The sequence below is a fragment of the Pistacia vera genome, unplaced genomic scaffold (genome assembly GCF_008641045.1).
Source record: "Pistacia vera cultivar Batoury unplaced genomic scaffold, PisVer_v2 Contig321, whole genome shotgun sequence".
Taxonomy (NCBI): Eukaryota; Viridiplantae; Streptophyta; class Magnoliopsida; order Sapindales; family Anacardiaceae; genus Pistacia; species Pistacia vera.
The window spans coordinates 260,985-279,242 of NW_022196137.1; the positions used below are offsets into that span (position 1 = coordinate 260,985).

An 18,258-nucleotide genomic window follows, 5' to 3' on the forward strand; every position below is an offset into this window, starting at 1 on the left:
ATAATAAAAAGTTTATAAATTGATAAAAGTACTCTTACATATCTACAGTTGTTAGATTCTGACCACCACCGCTAGAATCTACCAAGAATCTGGTGTCATTGTGCACAACCGACTAGATCTAGCCAGTCGTACACTGCTATGGCCTTTTTCAGCCAGATCCACCACGAATCTGGTCGAAAAATACTATATCTACGACCAGATATGGCCATTGATATGGTCAAAGATATGGTCGGATTCGGCTGAAAAAGGTCATATTGGTGCACTACCAATCAGATCCAGCCAATAATACACCATTACACTAGATTCCAGCCACTTTTCGACAATGGTTGTCAAATCTAACAAATGTGGGTGGGTGGGGATGTTTTTGTTAATTTATAAAACTTTTTTGTTGGAAGTATTTAGTTAAATTAACAAACCCATAGGAGTTTAAAATAGTTAAATATTATAATATATGATTTTGAGAATACAGAACAAACGCGCATGTTTTTAAGAATAAGAATAGAATATTTTGAAAGGAAAATAATACAGTCACTGACGGTAGTGCACCGAATTTGTGCACCAAATGACGTGACATAATCCTGACCGTTGATTAATTTTAACTTAATATTAATAAATGGTCAAAATTTTACTACGTCATTCAGTACACAAATTCAGTGCACTACTGTCGGTGGCTGTAGCATTACTCATTTTGAAAACAGGTAACAAACGCAACCAATCTCCCATCCAATACTCTAATGTATGATTATACCTAACATACAATAAAACGGGCAACGCTACCTCCTAAAAGAGTTCTTAAATCATAATCGATAATGATCGATCTAATAATCTAGACGACAGTATCGTTATCTCCAAGCAACATAACACAATCCTTCTTATGGATACAGCACGTTTAAGCAATCACATCAAATATTCCATGACCATGACAACTATTGGGCCTAGTGTACACACATCATGGGCCAGATGAGGCCCACCAAACTCATGTCAGCCCAAACGGACATGAAGTCACTTCCCATTCCAACCCACATAAAGTTACCTTAGATCCGATAAAAAGTTAACAGAAACTGTTTATTTTCCCGAATATTTAGTTTCAGTGAAAGAGAAAAAAATTCTGCCATTGCAGCCTCTGAAAATATCATTCAGCTTTCATTTTCTAGCGAAACAAACAAATTTCACATAAAGATTGGAAAGAAAGGTAATCAATATCTTTGTATTGCAACAAAGTACAGTCTTTTTGTATGTTGCCTTTAGTGTGGCTCATTACTGGAGTGTATTGTTTTGGGTAGTTGGTTGTTTTTATGATGGAAACATCGTTGTCAAGCTCCTGGTGCATGAAAAACAAACAATTTTCTTGTGGGTTTATTGTTATTGGTTGTTTTGCTGAGTGCCTTTCTTTTTAATGTTCCATGTCGGTTGTTGGTGCAATTTTTTATTTTTATGCATGAATAGGGTGGAACTTTTAGATGGGCATTTTACACTGGAGCCAATCACTGTGTATTTGCCTATTTGGATTGAGCATGGAGTTTCTGGTGGTACTTTTTTTTTTGTGTCTGGTGACTAGTTTAAGATTACTGTAGAAAGCTGTAACTGCATGACAGTGGGTATCATTGTATGTACTTGAGTTTGACTTGCAAGGTGTTGATTTTGGTTAAGCTCTTTTTCTTTTCTTTTCATTTTTAATTATATTTTTTCGTTTTTGGTGAATAATTTTCCTCGGCTGGAGATGGGTTTTGTGAACTCAGGTCATTTAGGCAGGTTTGCTGTTAAGTGTAAAAGGAGTGAGTTTGAGAAATTTACTTGGGTTGGTTAAAATTTCCGCAAAATCTAGTGGCATAGCTGGCAATGAAGTAAATATTTCACTTGCATTTGGGCATCATTTAAGGGTTCATTTTGCAGGATGAGGGAGGATGAGGGTAATTGTTATATTCTGTTAGTCTGCCTTAAAAGGTGGTTATACTGAGTGATAAATTTCAGTACTCTTATAAAGAGCCCTTTAGTATTATATAGGCAGGCAACTGACAACTTGCAAGACTGAGTAGTGATTTTCAATCCTAAAGTTGCAAGCCATTCGCATCATATTAGTATCTCAGCTAGAAGACTGGGACATGAGATGGTGTTCGTCGTGATTGCAAGGCTATAGGTATCTCAATCTATAAGCGCTGAGACTGGAATAAGCAATACTCTTCCGTTTTAGCTAAGCTGAAGTGATGAGTTCTGGCCTTATTTGGGCAGGAGTGATTGAGTCTGAATTGTGAGACATCATGTTAAGGCATTCAAGCCATCCTATAAGATGGCAAAATCTCTGGTTCTGATCCCCAACCTGGTATCTATCAAGATTGAGGGTTTAGTGACTTTTTTGGTATACCTCATGAATATTGACTTTATGACTTATTTTACATGCCTCATCAAGTGCAATTTATAAGCATAACTTATTCCTATCTTTGGATTAATAGTGATTGTCCTCACAAGGTGCTTAATTAAATCTTAACTACAAAAGCATTTTGCAAAGCTTCTATCAGTATGTATATGTATGCAAGATTTAGGCCAAAAAATTTCAAATGATAGTTGAGCATTCTTTTTTTTTTTTTTAATTTCTTTCTTGGTGTGTTTCTTAAAGGCTTGGTTCTTTTATTGATGGCTTCATGTTGCAATGAGATCAGATAGAAGAAGATTCGCCTAGTTTCTTTTGTTTCTATGGACTGTGTGCCATATTTAATATTTTTTCTTTTCCATTTTATGGCTTGAAACTAGGCCCAGCTGCCCAGAGACGGATTTAGTTCGTTTGAAAGGGCAGAAGAAATGAGTGAGGTTCTGAAAATAGATGATTTTAGAGAGCTAGACCGCAACTTTGCTGTTGATGGAGAAGAAAATGCTGAAGGTCATGGTTGCAGAAACTTAGCTACAGATAATGAAATTCAAGTGGAGTTTAACAAGCAGGGCCAACAGGATTCCTCCTCTTTTCGTGTTGGTTTGAGAGAAGGGAATATGAGATGCAGTTATGGTAAATCCCACTCTGTTCCAACTGAATTTGATCAAGACAATGCTGGGAGAACAAATATTGATTATGATCAGGAGAGGACACAGTCTCCTTCCAATGGTAAACATTACCAAGGTGAGATGGATGAGTTGTCTGGCAGTTATTTTCAGAAATCCTCCTTTGAATTTAAGGCACAAACTTTACACGATGAAAGGGGAACTGAAGGTTCTGCTCATCCACAGGAGTCTCCTCTGACAGCAGATAGCAACCAAGTAGAGGAACCAGAGTGCAATCCCGATGTAAATAAGCCAAATACCAGTCACCAAGATGAAGAAATAAAATATGCTCTTTTGGAGAAATCAACATATGAGTTTACTAACTCTCCGGACAAGGAAATTGAAGGGCAAACTATTGAACACGAAACTGAGAAGTTGTCTTCTTATTCAAGGTCACCCTCAGGTGATGGTGAAGGTGAACCTAGAAATGAAAAGTATAACTCTTCGAAAAATTCTCCATCTGAGAGTGGACAGCTAGATTTGTCACATTCTATTTCACACTCTCCTGGGAGCACCCACAGAAGATCAGCATCACCAGTGACAGTTAACCAAATGCTGGTTTCACCTGAAGGATCTCCACACTTACACTTGTCTCCCAATGGCCATAGGCCATCCCTGCCTTTACAAGAAGGTGTCCAAGATGAATTGCATTCCCGGACCCAACATAAACAGAAGCATGCTGCTTCACCCGAAAGGTCTGATCTAGCTAAAAGAATTTCATCCAATCGTCGTTTATCTCCCTCAGCTACGCAATCATCTGCTTCTCCAAAGAGGTCGCGGCATAAGAATGGTTCATCCTTGAAACACATGTCTGCATCTCCAGAACCCCGCTACTCACCTAAAAAGTATCGGAGACATGATAGATCAATGTCAAGGTCACCCATTCAGCGAAGGGATCCCTCTTCTGGATATGGGAGAAATTATCGTGACAAATCTCGCTCAAGATCCCCATATATGAGAAATCATTACAGATCCCCAAGGCAATATTCTCTCTACTATCTCTTTGGGTTCCTAATGTTAATTACATAAAACATTGTGAATATATTCATAATGGTATGTTATGCCCAATCCAATTGCAATCTCCTTGTCCCTGAATAGTGATTCTTTAGCACTTTGATACAGATTGGAGTTCTGTTCTTGTTACTAAAGGCAGAATGAAATAACCATTTTAAACACAAAGGTTTCCTATATTTAATTTGTGTATGCTTATCGTCAATTTGCATATAAGTTAAAGCCAACCCTGTGACTATAAGGTCTGCTCTCTCATGATGTACCACATGTATAAGCACTGCACGAAGTTAAAGGTGATGCTAAGCATCCCTAACCAGGGAACATGTTATGGTGATGTGGACCATGAGACCTTCTATGTTTGGATTGCAGGGAATTGTCTCATTGTTTTCCCCTTTCCTACCTTCTCTATGTCTGTGCATCTTTTCTCCAATGATCATCTTTTGTTTTTCAGTGGCATGATAATTTCATTCTTTTTGGCTTTAGGAGAAGGTGTTCTCCAAGGCGAAGATCTCCTCCTGGATATCACTCTCGTCACCACTCTCCCAGGCAGAGGCCCTGGTCACCTCCTCCTAATCGAAAAACTGGAGTCGGGAAACCTGGGAAGAATCTATTTGTTGCAGGATTTAGCTTTTTGACCACAGAAAGAGATCTTGAGAGGAAGTTTTCTAGGTTTGGCCGTGTTCAAGATGTTCGCATTGTTCGGGATAAGAGGTAACTACACCATACATGTCACTCATGTTGTATATGGTATATGTATATTTCTTTTTCTAAAAGATTTTTTTTGTCATTATATGCCAGAGGCATTTGATGCTTTGACACTAAAAGCAGAGTAACATTATTTTCGATTTAAAGCATTACCCATAATTAAAGGATTTAAAATGCGATGGAAAATCACTATGGCTTTTCCAGATTCAAGTCTGGATGCTGGATTTTTTTTAAAAAAAAAATATTGACTACAAAATCTATGAACAAGAAGGTGGTTTAAGCCCTGTATTTCTTTTTTGTGTTTAAGGTCAGGGGATTCTCGTGGATTTGGCTTTCTATCCCTCGAAACAGATGAAGATGCAGATGCAGCAATCAGAGCCCTAGATGAGACTGAATGGAATGGCCGTGTTATCCTTGTTGAAAAATCAAAATCTACACGGTGAAGCACGACTTCCAGTATTTATGGTAACAGCTTTTTTGTTTTATGGATATCATCTTCAGCAAAATATTGTACCTGACAAATATGTCTAGAAGGGAATAGATATTAATTTGCTTTAATATTCAATGATACAATAGTTCATTAGTTCTCACTGCCTTCCATCATGTAACATCTTCCACATTAGTGGTTCAATTAGTGCTAAGATCATATCTTTGCCAGTTCACTACTTATCAAGCTTAGCAGCAGATTTAAATTTTTGCAAGTCCAGTTCTTTTCTTTCCAGACTTTAGCTTGTACCTAAAAGTATAGATTCAAAAATGATTACCCAATTCGCGGTTTCTCTTAACACTTGTGGAGATGAATTCAGTGCTTGAGCTCTCCACATGTGGCAGCATGATTCTTTGACTGAAGCCATTTTCCAGTCTCTTGCATCAACCAACTTTTAAGATACATTGATAGAAAATATGCTGAATTATCCAGTCATTAAACTTTAAGTCAAACTAGTATATATTTTCCTGGAAAAATATGAAGATTTCCAATGTCTCTTTGGAAAACACTGTTGGCCATTGACTAGAAGTTCACATCATCTGTGTAAAAACTTAACCAGTTCATGCATATTAAAACAAGGTTAGGTATCAGTAATAATCATACACAGTGAATGGTTTTATCTTAATTCAGATTTTGTATAACTGCCAAAACAAAGTGGGTTTCATAGTGTTGTGACAAGAAATTTCCCCATTCCTCATCCGGATGTCTTTTCCTGCTTTAAGTTGGGGTTTCAGTCACGGCCACTGGAATTGAACCAACTGCAACACAAATAATGCTCATTATTAGCTTCAGATATATACAATTCTGGTGTGGTGGGTTGTTGGAGAATGGCAAGTAAAAATTTAATAATACGACAATGGGCCAAGGCAGCCTCGTTTTTCACCAAGTTTTCAATGCAAAAACTGCCGATTAGTGGCAGACAAACCAGCTTCAAGAATCAAAACATTTGATGTTTTTACGTTTCATAATTGGTCCGATGTATATAATGTCTGATCGGATACAGATGTATGGATGCATCTAAGATTCTTTCCATTTAAATATAAGGGTCAAATTAAGTTTTAATTGTTTTTTTGACAGGTTTCAAAACCCACCCACTACCTAGTTCCTAGAACCATTAAAGATAATATAAAGATTAGTGACACCTCCTACCAACTTATTATATAATTTGTTTTGAGATAAACATATTTAAACTTAAATATGTAAAATAAGTTAGACACCATCCATTTATCAAACGTAATTTAGGTTTGATTTTCTTAATGTGAATGGAATTCATAATTATAGTTTATGGTTAATTAAAAAAATTATATAAATCAGACCTAAATATCAACATTCACATGTTCAAGAGAATCTCCATTCTTTATTAACTATTTTAATATATCAATTTCATATCTATGTTAAACATGGCTTAAAATAAAATCCATCGACTGAAACTCTGAAAAATGTTATTTTTTATTTTATTTTGGTAACCAATTTATTCCGCCACAATCTTACTTAAATTACGGATGTTCAAATAAAAAATTGAATCTGAGACCGTCTGCTTCTTTACACTATCTGAAATTCGTCATAACTATCTGAATTACCCACAGTAGAATAACTAGAAAAAAATATGATAGTTAGTGAGAGAGAAGTGAGATTAAAGATACTAATCACCCCATTAATTAAATAATTCAAAGTAATTGAATTTGGCTAAGAATAAGGTTTCCATTACATCCATTATAAATTAAAATAATAACATAATTTAATTACAAAAAATAAACTAGACCACCAACTTGAAACACGTGCCACTCTCCACTCAAATTTGATAACTTTATAAAAAGAAAAAGGCCAAACGACATGCACCTACCCGTAGTTTGCCATGATGACAGTTTAATACCAAAATGTTTGAAAATGACAATTACCCACTTCCTGTTCAACTCTGTTAATAAAATCTGCTTAAGTAAGGGTAATATATTAATTTTATATCCATTAATTTTAAATTAATCAATAAATCCCTAAAATTTTTTTATTTCATTTTTCTCTTCTCTCTCTTATCTTCTTCTTCATCACTCCCTTCTCTTTCTTTATTTATTCTCCGTCTTTTCCCCTCTCCCTTCTATTTTCCTTCTTTTTTTTTCCTTGTCTTTTCCCTCCTCCCCTTCTCTTTTTTCCTTTTCTTCTCCCTCTTTTCCCTTTGGTCGCTAGGCAAGAACCCATCTTTTCCTCCAGTTTTTTAATTTTTTTCAAATTTTTATAATTTTTTACAGTTTGGATTGGAAGTGTTTGAAATTTATGGTGGTTTGTGGGGGTGGTGATGGTTGTATTTGGTGGTCTTTTCCTCTTCAGCTTTTTGATTATTTTTTTCAAATTTTTATAATTTTTTACAGTTTAGGTTGGAAGTGTTTGAAATTGAGTAATGCAACACTTACACCCTTTTATAAACATCATGATGTGATATATACTACAACCACACAAATTCTATTATAATATTAAAAATTTAAAATTTATGTAGTTGTGACATATGTCACATCATAATGTAATGAAAATTGTATAAAAGAGTCATGTAAGTATAGCATTACTCGTTTGAAATTTGTGGTGGTGGTGATGGTTGTATTTGGTGGTTTTGGTGGCGAGTTTGGAGCTGGTGGAGGTCCTGACTGAGAAGAAAGGAAGAAAAGAGAAGGGGAGGAGGGAAAAGATGGAGAAGAAAGGGAAGGGAAAAGAGGGAGAAGAAAAGGAAAAAAGAGAAGGGGAGGAGAGAAAAGACAGAGAATTGGTGAAGAAAGGAAAGAAAGAGAAGGGAAAAGAGGGAGAAGAAGAGTAAAAAAAGAGAAGGGGAGGACTGGAGGGGGAAAAGACGGAGAAAAAGAAAGATAGGGAAGGGAGAGATGAAGAAGAAGATAAGACAGAGAAGAGAAAAATGAAATAAAAAAAAATTTAGGGATTTATTGATTAATTTAAAATTAATATATATAAAATTACTATATTACCCTTATTTAAGCAGATTCTATTAATAGAGTTAGACAGAAAGTGAGTAATTATCATTTTCAAACTTTTTGGATATTAAATTATTGTTATGACAAATTATGGGTGTGTGCATGTCATTCGGCCAAAGAAAAAAAGAAAAAAGGATAATATAAAACCTCATTTTGCTCAACCAAGAAATGTTTTGGTTCCTCGCATAGTTTAACTTAAACAGATCAAATGCCCTGTTTTTTTTTTTTTTTTTCTTCGACAAAGTGCAATAGCCAGCTAGAAATCTGCATAAATTTATGCTTTTCTTCCAGGGAGAATTTAAAACCGGTAAAAGACACCCGACATTTCTCGAATGCAACGACTTACCTTTTTTATAAGAGATAACTAAGTCACGAACACTCAAATCCTTCATAAAAAATTATTAAAAACATTATAAATGACTAAATTAATCTTGATTCTACTTAATATATTATTAAATTCTGTCCACTACTAACTAACAAACTAATTATTAAATATGACCGTAATATTATACTGCATTTATAAAAAAAGTTTATAAAAATTTTTATATAAAATAATATGATAAAAAATAAATGAAAGAGTAAATTTAATAAATAATACCATTATAAAGATTCCGTGAAATATCGTTTTCAAAAGAAACGTTTTTAAACGCAACAAAAACGTGTAACTGTAATTGCAGGGCCGTCATCATTGACTCATCTTTACGTTTTGCTCACGTAAACATTTTGCCACGTGTCCCTTGTCTGTCATGAGGACCCACATGTGGAGGTTCATATGAGGATCTCACGGCTGAAATTGCGTAATTTCCTGTTCAGCCATCAAGATTTTCGGTAAGAAACGTGTCAAAATGCATAATTAATCCATCATGGAATTTTGATTCTAAAAAGTAGTTACTTTTGGATAAACATACGAATTACCATTTCAATTAAAACATCATCAAATTTAATCTTTTTTCTCAAAATTAACAAAAAAAAAATATATATATATATATATATATAAAAGATTTTTAGTCTTGGAAGAATTCAAGCCACCTCTATAGAATTAAATTCATTTTAGGCCCTAGGTATGACCTAATAACATAGGTCTATTAAAATCTGATAGTAATATTTAGGCAAGTATCGGGATTTTTTTTGTTTTCTTTTTTTATATAAGTTATTCACTCAAACCCCGTTTTAAGCCATCGAACAACCTTTTGTAGTTCGTTCGTTCATATGTCTATCTAGTTGCTGGTGCTTTTCATCTTTTAGTTCGATTATGCGGAGTCAAAAAAAAAAAAAAAAAGAGGAAAGAGTTAAGGGCTACATTTGATCAACCAACTTGAGCTTCTTTTCCAACTATTTGTCACTCTGCTTCTCCTATTTAGCATCATTTTTTTTATATAATTCTATTAATTTTTAATTTCATTTAAATAGGAAAAGATTAGGGATATTTAAAATTGGCTGCCATAACACCTTATGGCTTACAAGAACCCAAGTGTTACTATAAAATTTTATTGGACCATACTTTTACTTATGCCATACCTCAGGGACCAAAATGGATTTAACTCTATCTTCTCCAATATATATCTATATTTGAGAAAAAAAAAAAAAAAAAAATTTAAAAAAAGGATCTGTTGACAGCTTCCTTAGTTAGCTACTTTTTGCTGTCTTTCAGCTTAAGAAGATTCTTGGCACTTTCACTCTGTTTCTCTTTCTCTCTGTTTGACATGGAGTGTTCAACATTATTCAACCGTTGACCAAGTTTTTCTTGTTTGCACCTTACCTTCTCCATCTGATTTATCTCAGAAACGCCCTCTTTGAAAGTCTTCAGCTTTGATCTATTCTTCTTAAATTTCTCTACAAGTTGGAATCTCTACCGAATTTTCTTCATTTTCTCATCTGGGTTCCTTTCATTTCCTAGTTTTCCCAATCAAAATTTCACCTATTTCTCTCTTTTCTCATCTGGGTTCCCTTCAAAATCTCTTATTTTTATCGAGAAATGGGTGGTTGTTTAACCAAAAGTGGAGATTCAAAGCCTCAAAATAATGCCTATGGTTATAGATCAGAGCCAAATCCTGTAGTTCATCACCAGGTTAGGACTCAACCGGCTCAACAAGCCCGTCATTTGCCTGAGAAACCAGGCCATCATGGAACTTCATCACCATACAAGCCGGCTGTTCCAAGTGCAAGTCCAAAACCAGTTCACACTCACAGGGCAGACACAATTCTTGGTAAACCTTTTGAAGATGTTAGGTCACATTACACTATTGGTAAGGAACTTGGTAGGGGTCAATTTGGTGTAACTTATTTGTGTACTGAGAATTTAACTGGGAAACAATTTGCTTGCAAGTCAATTTCTAAGAGAAAACTTGTGACTAAAAATGACAAGGAGGATATCAAAAGAGAGATTCTGATAATGCAACACTTGAGTGGTCAGCCTAATATAGTTGAGTTTAAGGGTGCCTATGAGGACAAGCAGTCTGTGCATCTTGTTATGGAGTTGTGTGCTGGTGGTGAGCTTTTTGATAGGATCATTGCTAAGGGGCATTACAGTGAGAGAGCTGCAGCTTCAATATGTAGAAGTATAGTGAATGTTGTGCATATTTGTCATTTTATGGGGGTGATGCATAGAGACCTTAAGCCTGAGAATTTCTTGTTGTCTAGCAAGGATGAGAATGCGCTTTTGAAGGCTACAGATTTTGGATTGTCGGTGTTCATTGAAGAGGGTAAATTTCTTTATTTTTTACATTATACTTGATCATTTGAATTAACAAAATTGGTTAGTGACTTAAATTTCAGGAGTTTTTATGTGTATGTGTTTATTATATGGAACATTTTTGCCTGTGGATGCTTGTTTCGTGTCGTGTAAGTTATTGACAATTTGATTCCTTCCTGCCAAAGGCAGCTTTTTGAATCTTTTGATTTGCTGGTTCATCGATTAGCTCAATTAAATATGGTTTGAAAAATTAAAAGAGGAGTCATATGGTATATAGGTGTGTCATGACTTCATTGATAAAGGTAAAAGAAAACTGGCATTGCAGGTAAAGCTTTTGTTGTTCAGGAATGCAAATTGAAATTTGGTTTTGTTACATTTTGATTTTAGTTTGTTTTTGGTTAATGCATCAGTTATTAAACAATTTTTGGTGCAACAGGCGCCAAAACTGTAAATTTATATATGGATAAGAGAAAGTTGCTACATGATCATATCATATGAACAAATGGGTGAAATGGCACAGAAGAGTCATTCACTATTTGATGTTTGCAAATTGATACTTCCTTTACCTTCTTCACATAAGTGATTGAACTCCAATGTGACTTTCATCTGCTGTAATACTAACACTTTGTTACCTCTTCTCTCATGCTAGGGAATTCTTTTATTATGTTGTTTATGTTTGTAGCGTGTTTGGTATCTTTTAGCCTTTAGTTGATGAAAGAGGCACATTGTGAAATAGCTGTTAATGCACATGATTCTCTCTTGTCCTACTTTCCAGGAAAGGTTTATCGGGATATAGTAGGGAGTGCTTACTATGTTGCCCCAGAAGTTTTACGCCGGAAATATGGGAAAGAAATAGACGTTTGGAGTGCAGGAGTTATGTTGTACATTTTGCTCAGTGGTGTACCTCCATTTTGGGCAGGTAAAAATATCATTTTTCATCCTATAAGTTCTCTTTTCACTTTATTAAGTCACCTTTGACTGACGTACTTGTTTATTATCAATGAGTTAAGTAAGTATGAAGCTGATCTCTGAACAAGTAATGATGTATACTGCAGAAACGGAGAAGGGAATATTTGATGCTATATTGCAAGGCGAAATTGACTTTAATAGTAAACCATGGCCAAGTATATCAAACAGTGCCAAGGACTTGGTGCGTAGGATGCTTACAGCGGACCCAAAAAAGCGGATTACTTCTGCTCAAGTTCTAGGTATGTCATTACTGACATGTTTCAGAATTATAATCAATTTCATAAAAAGATCTTGTGAGATTCCCTTAACTATCATGCTTCATCTCCTTATAACGAACCATGATGACACTGTGATTATGCTGATTATCTTGCTTCTGAACTAGTTCAAAATTGTGTGGCTTGTGCAGAGCACCCATGGATTAGAGAAGGTGGAAATGCATCAGACAAGCCAATAGATAGTGCAGTCCTTTCTAGGATGAAGCAATTCAGGGCAATGAACAAACTAAAGAAACTTGCACTGAAGGTAATTCTAAGAATCTACATATGTGGTTTCATCGTATTTTAAACAGAATAATATAAGACCATGTAAACTATGAGAGAGTGTTGGATCTAATGTTTTTTTTCCAATTCTTCATCATTATTTTTACATTTTGGTGTTTGTTGCGCTCTATAGACTATCATAGCTCTCTGATGATTAAACTGGGTGAATCATGAAATAATTATAGGTCATTGCGGAAAATCTTTCTACTGACGAGATCCAAGGGCTCAAGTCAATGTTTACAAACCTGGACACTGACAACAGTGGCACAATTACCTACGATGAATTGAAGGAAGGATTATCTCGACTTGGATCAAAGCTTACAGAGGCTGAAGTCAAGCAGCTCATGGAAGCTGTGAGTATTTATTAAACTCTTCATTTTTGGGATCATTGTTTGTTTTGTGTTCTACTCAACTTATATTTTTGGTGGCATTTTAGGCTGATGTGGATGGAAATGGGACCATTGACTACATTGAATTTATTACTGCCACAATGCACAGACACCGGCTAGAAAGAGATGAACATCTTTACAAAGCTTTTCAACATTTTGATAAGGATAATAGCGGGTAAGTTTATGGTTCTAAATTTTCTGGACTTAGAATTTCTTTAGAATGAGGAAGAACACTATCGTGCTTTTTATACACTATGACCAAATTGAGCTTTTGTCGTCATGCTCCTTTACACTTAAAATCAAATCACAAACTGCAAATATTTGTCACCAATCCGCCCATTACTAAATATTAAGTTTTGGAGGTCTACTAGGGACTAGGGAGGTTGACATCTATGCCCACTTTTAGTATATCCGGATAACAGCAAATGTGTTGAATGGGGGGATATGGATAACATGCAACCGTATGTCTAGAGTTTAGCAATATTTGAGACACAAAACTGTGGAACTACCTGTCATTTGCTTAAGTGGAAGGGGTGTGTCACGATTCAAAATACTGAGGCCTTTTTTTTTTTTTTTTTTTTTCTGAATACCTGCACAGGTTTATCACGGTAGACGAATTAGAATCAGCCATGAAAGAGTACGGAATGGGGGATGATGCCACAATCAAAGAAATAATATCTGAAGTTGACACAGATAATGTAAACCTCTTTACCTTTTGAAACAAATTTTTTTTTTCTATTACTATATACATCGGTTCTCATGTCTCTGTTTTTACAGGATGGTAGAATCAACTATGACGAATTCTGTGCAATGATGAGAAGTGGAACCACCCAACCGCAAGCCAAACTTTTCTAAATCAATGCATGGTATTTTCTTTAAGAAACCCAAAAGTTCTTGTAAAAAAATCTGGGACATAAACGACTCAAAGCCCTTCAGTGGACATTCATTTTTCTTTCAGAATACCTTCTTTCCATCAACTTCATTATGGATATCTTCAAATTTGACGTATGAGGCCTTACATTTTGATTGTTTTTGCTTTACCAAGTGCAAATTTGTGTGTAATTAGTTACGATCATCTTCATTTTGTTCATGTTTTCCTCTGTTCTTTCCAGAGGCATACTGATGTTTGAAGTGAAATTTGCTTTAAGGGGGAGTATATTTACTTTCAGCTCATATTATATACGAAGATTGCTTGTAATTATCAATTCTTGTTCCCTCGATGCAATTGTGTCCACAATCTTGTAAAACTCAGATCAGAACTCAAAGTTAATAAGATTCATAACACGAGTTATGGTGTATTGTAATTAGAATGCTCTTAATACAATTCTTAATGAAAAAGAAAATCTCCTTCGACAAAATTATCAAAGTTTACAAAATTTTATAATTTTTCTCAACGTCATACACGAAAGTCGGGTATGGATTTGAAACAATGAAAACAAGTAAGAAGACAAAAGCCAATAAGCTGAAGGAAGACAAAGAAGGATTTTAAGGTTTAGAGATGGCTACCTTGGAGACACTTTCTAGTGATGATACTACAAGAATTAATTGCAGGACTTACGTATAGAGGAGGACGTTTGTGCTTCCTCAGATTAAGAATATTTGACTTACTGACAAGTGGACGGTGGTGATGAAGTTTTTTCTTTTAGAATTTTACTTCCTCAGAAACTATGTGTCACGTTGCCAACTTGTGTAATTGCACTAAACTGAAATCGGTGTATAGATGATATATGCTAAAGGAAAAAGGAAGTTGAAAGAGTAATCAAACTTGAGTACTTTGATAAGAAAGAATATCAACTTTTTACTCTGAAATGCGAGGCCAGAAAGTCAGAATCTCATTCCTAAATATTGTTCAATGACTTAGTCAATTAGGCATATTTTGGGACAAGAATATATTAAATGGTGAATAGAATAACAGAGGGGTAAATGTTGCTAATTAGTGGTGTTCTGTATCACACTTTGAATTCCCCAACCGTGCAAGACAATCAAGCTAATTAGTGCTGTGATAATTTTTTTAAGGGTGTAAAAAACTTGCATTGGCTATGTGCTGAATTGGTAGAAATCCACCACCCACAACAAGTATTAGTTTTCTGTCATAAAGGACCTAAAATCCCACTTGAATGCCAATCTGAAAGTAATCTATCAACATTTTCAAAACAACAATTCATTATCATATTTCTATTCATGATCCCTCCAAACATGATGATTAGCAAATGAGAGAACAGGGAAAGAATATGGGAACCAAACTTCAATGAAACATCTATTACTTTTATTTCCATGATTAATCAAACTTCAACAGTCTAGTATCCAAACCCAAATCTAAATTCACCCCACACAAAAAGAAAAAAAAAAAAAAAGGAAAATGAAACAAACTCAACAAATTCACCCTGAAAATAGTATAATAATCTCCAGATCACACAACCCCACTTCCTTAAAAACCATGAACTTTGATCTGGTTCTTGTCCACAAGCTTTTCTTTGATAAGGAAGTTCATAACATTGGTGCGCTGATCGCCCTGGAGCAGACACAGAGGTATATATCTTTTAGCCTTTAGTTGATGAAAGAGGCACATTGTGAAATAGCTGTTAATGCACATGATTCTCTCTTGTCCTACTTTCCAGGAAAGGTTTATCGGGATATAGTAGGGAGTGCTTACTATGTTGCCCCCGAAGTTTTACGCCGGAAATATGGGAAAGAAATAGACATTTGGAGTGCAGGAGTTATGTTGTACATTTTGCTCAGTGGTGTACCTCCATTTTGGGCAGGTAAAAATATTCATTTTTCATCCTATAAGTTCTCTTTTCACTTTATTAAGTCACCTTTGACTGACGTACTTGTTTATTATCAATGAGTTAAGTAAGTATGAAGCTGATCTCTGAACAAGTAATGATGTATACTGCAGAAACGGAGAAGGGAATATTTGATGCTATATTGCAAGGCGAAATTGACTTTAATAGTAAACCATGGCCAAGTATATCAAACAGTGCCAAGGACTTGGTGCGTAGGATGCTTACCGCAGACCCAAAAAAGCGGATTACTTCTGCTCAAGTTCTAGGTATGTCATTACTGACATGTTTCAGAATTATAATCAATTTCATAAAAAGATCTTGTGAGATTCCCTTAACTATCATGCTTCATCTCCTTATAACGAACCATGATGACACTGTGATTATGCTGATTATCTTGCTTCTGAACTAGTTCAAAATTGTGTGGCTTGTGCAGAGCACCCATGGATTAGAGAAGGTGGAAATGCATCAGACAAGCCAATAGATAGTGCAGTCCTTTCTAGGATGAAGCAATTCAGGGCAATGAACAAACTAAAGAAACTTGCACTGAAGGTAATTCTAAGAATCTACATATGTGGTTTCATCGTATTTTAAACAGAATAATATAAGACCATGTAAACTATGAGAGAGTGTTGGATCTAATGTTTTTTTTCCAATTCTTCATCATTATTTTTACATTTTGGTGTTTGTTGCGCTCTATAGACTATCATAGCTATCTGATGATTAAACTGGGTGAATCATGAAATAATTATAGGTCATTGCGGAAAATCTTTCTACTGACGAGATCCAAGGGCTCAAGTCAATGTTTACAAACCTGGACACTGACAACAGTGGCACAATTACCTACGATGAATTGAAGGAAGGATTATCTCGACTTGGATCAAAGCTTACGGAGGCTGAAGTCAAGCAGCTCATGGAAGCTGTGAGTATTTATTAAACTCTTCATTTTTGGGATCATTGTTTGTTTTGTGTTCTACTCAACTTATATTTTTGGCGGCATTTCAGGCTGATGTGGATGGAAATGGGACCATTGACTACATTGAATTTATTACTGCCACAATGCACAGACACCGGCTAGAAAGAGATGAACATCTTTACAAAGCTTTTCAACACTTTGATAAGGATAATAGCGGGTAAGTTTATGGTTCTAAATTTTCTGGACTTAGAATTTCTTTAGAATGAGGAAGAACACTATCGTGCTTTTTATACACTATGACCAAATTGAGCTTTTGTCGTCATGCTCCTTTACACTTAAAATCAAATCACAAACTGCAAATATTTGTCACCAATCCGCCCATTACTAAATATTAAGTTTTGGAGGTCTACTAGGGACTAGGGAGGTTGACATCTATGCCCACTTTTAGTATATCCGGATAACAGCAAATGTGTTGAATGGGGGGATATGGATAACATGCAACCGTATGTCTAGAGTTTAGCAATATTTGAGACACAAAACTGTGGAACTACCTGTCATTTGCTTAAGTGGAAGGGGTGTGTCACGATTCAAAATACTGAGGCCTTTTTTTTTTTTTTTTTTTTTCTGAATACCTGCACAGGTTTATCACGGTAGACGAATTAGAATCAGCCATGAAAGAGTACGGAATGGGGGATGATGCCACAATCAAAGAAATAATATCTGAAGTTGACACAGATAATGTAAACCTCTTTACCTTTTGAAACAAATTTTTTTTTTCTATTACTATATACATCGGTTCTCATGTCTCTATTTTTACAGGATGGTAGAATCAACTATGATGAATTCTGTGCAATGATGAGAAGTGGAACCACCCAACCGCAAGCCAAACTTTTCTAAATCAATGCATGGTATTTTCTTTAAGAAACCCAAAAGTTCTTGTAAAAAAATCTGGGACGTAAACGACTCAAAGCCCTTCAGTGGACATTCATTTTTCTTTCAGAATACCTTCTTTCCATCAACTTCATTATGGATATCTTCAAATTTGACGTATGAGGCCTTACATTTTGATTGTTTTTGCTTTACCAAGTGCAAATTTGTGTGTAATTAGTTACGATCATCTTCATTTTGTTCATGTTTTCCTCTGTTCTTTCCAGAGGCATACTGATGTTTGAAGTGAAATTTGCTTTAAGGGGGAGTATATTTACTTTCAGCTCATATTATATACGAAGATTGCTTGTAATTATCAATTCTTGTTCCCTCGATGCAATTGTGTCCACAATCTTGTAAAACTCAGATCAGAACTCAAAGTTAATAAGATTCATAACACGAGTTATGGTGTATTGTAATTAGAATGCTCTTAATACAATTCTTAATGAAAAAGAAAATCTCCTTCGACAAAATTATCAAAGTTTACAAAATTTTATAATTTTTCTCAACGTCATACACGAAAGTCGGGTATGGATTTGAAACAATGAAAACAAGTAAGAAGACAAAAGCCAATAAGCTGAAGGAAGACAAAGAAGGATTTTAAGGTTTAGAGATGGCTACCTTGGAGACACTTTCTAGTGATGATACTACAAGAATTAATTGCAGGACTTACGTATAGAGGAGGACGTTTGTGCTTCCTCAGATTAAGAATATTTGACTTACTGACAAGTGGACGGTGGTGATGAAGTTTTTTCTTTTAGAATTTTACTTCCTCAGAAACTATGTGTCACGTTGCCAACTTGTGTAATTGCACTAAACTGAAATCGGTGTATAGATG

General features: G+C 35.1%; 2 protein-coding genes across 5 annotated transcripts; both read left to right on the top strand.

The window, feature by feature from the left end:
• Positions 1 to 1,080: 1,080 nt before the first annotated feature.
• On the top strand, positions 1,081 to 5,447 carry LOC116137219 (serine/arginine repetitive matrix protein 1-like). 3 transcript variants are annotated; one of them, XM_031422887.1, is made up of 4 exons: positions 1,081 to 1,192; positions 2,749 to 4,010; positions 4,525 to 4,752; positions 5,054 to 5,447. In XM_031422887.1, exons 2-4 carry the CDS (start codon positions 2,797 to 2,799, stop codon positions 5,187 to 5,189), a joined length of 1,578 nt encoding a protein of 525 aa, XP_031278747.1. In that variant the 5' UTR covers positions 1,081 to 1,192; positions 2,749 to 2,796; the 3' UTR covers positions 5,190 to 5,447. The 3 variants fall into 3 exon arrangements, with proteins under 3 accessions (XP_031278747.1, XP_031278746.1, XP_031278745.1); XM_031422886.1 differs by lacking the exon at positions 1,081 to 1,192 and adding an exon at positions 1,484 to 1,606; XM_031422885.1 differs by lacking the exon at positions 1,081 to 1,192 and adding an exon at positions 1,614 to 2,320.
• A 4,369-nt stretch (positions 5,448 to 9,816) lies between these two features.
• Positions 9,817 to 17,744, top strand: LOC116137256 (calcium-dependent protein kinase 2). Of its 2 annotated transcripts, XM_031422939.1 has the most exons (10): positions 9,818 to 10,907; positions 11,673 to 11,816; positions 11,953 to 11,964; positions 15,413 to 15,556; positions 15,694 to 15,846; positions 16,014 to 16,129; positions 16,332 to 16,499; positions 16,583 to 16,710; positions 17,134 to 17,233; positions 17,313 to 17,744. In XM_031422939.1, the coding sequence occupies exons 1-10, from the start codon at positions 10,181 to 10,183 to the stop codon at positions 17,388 to 17,390; spliced, it is 1,770 nt and encodes a 589-aa protein (XP_031278799.1). In that variant the 5' UTR covers positions 9,818 to 10,180; the 3' UTR covers positions 17,391 to 17,744. The 2 variants fall into 2 exon arrangements, with proteins under 2 accessions (XP_031278800.1, XP_031278799.1); XM_031422940.1 differs by lacking the exons at positions 15,413 to 15,556; positions 15,694 to 15,846; positions 16,014 to 16,129; ... (2 more) ...; positions 17,134 to 17,233; positions 17,313 to 17,744 and adding exons at positions 12,273 to 12,388; positions 12,591 to 12,758; positions 12,842 to 12,969; positions 13,393 to 13,492; positions 13,572 to 14,003 and having other exon boundaries at positions 9,817 to 10,907; positions 11,953 to 12,105.
• Positions 17,745 to 18,258: the final 514 nt, after the last annotated feature.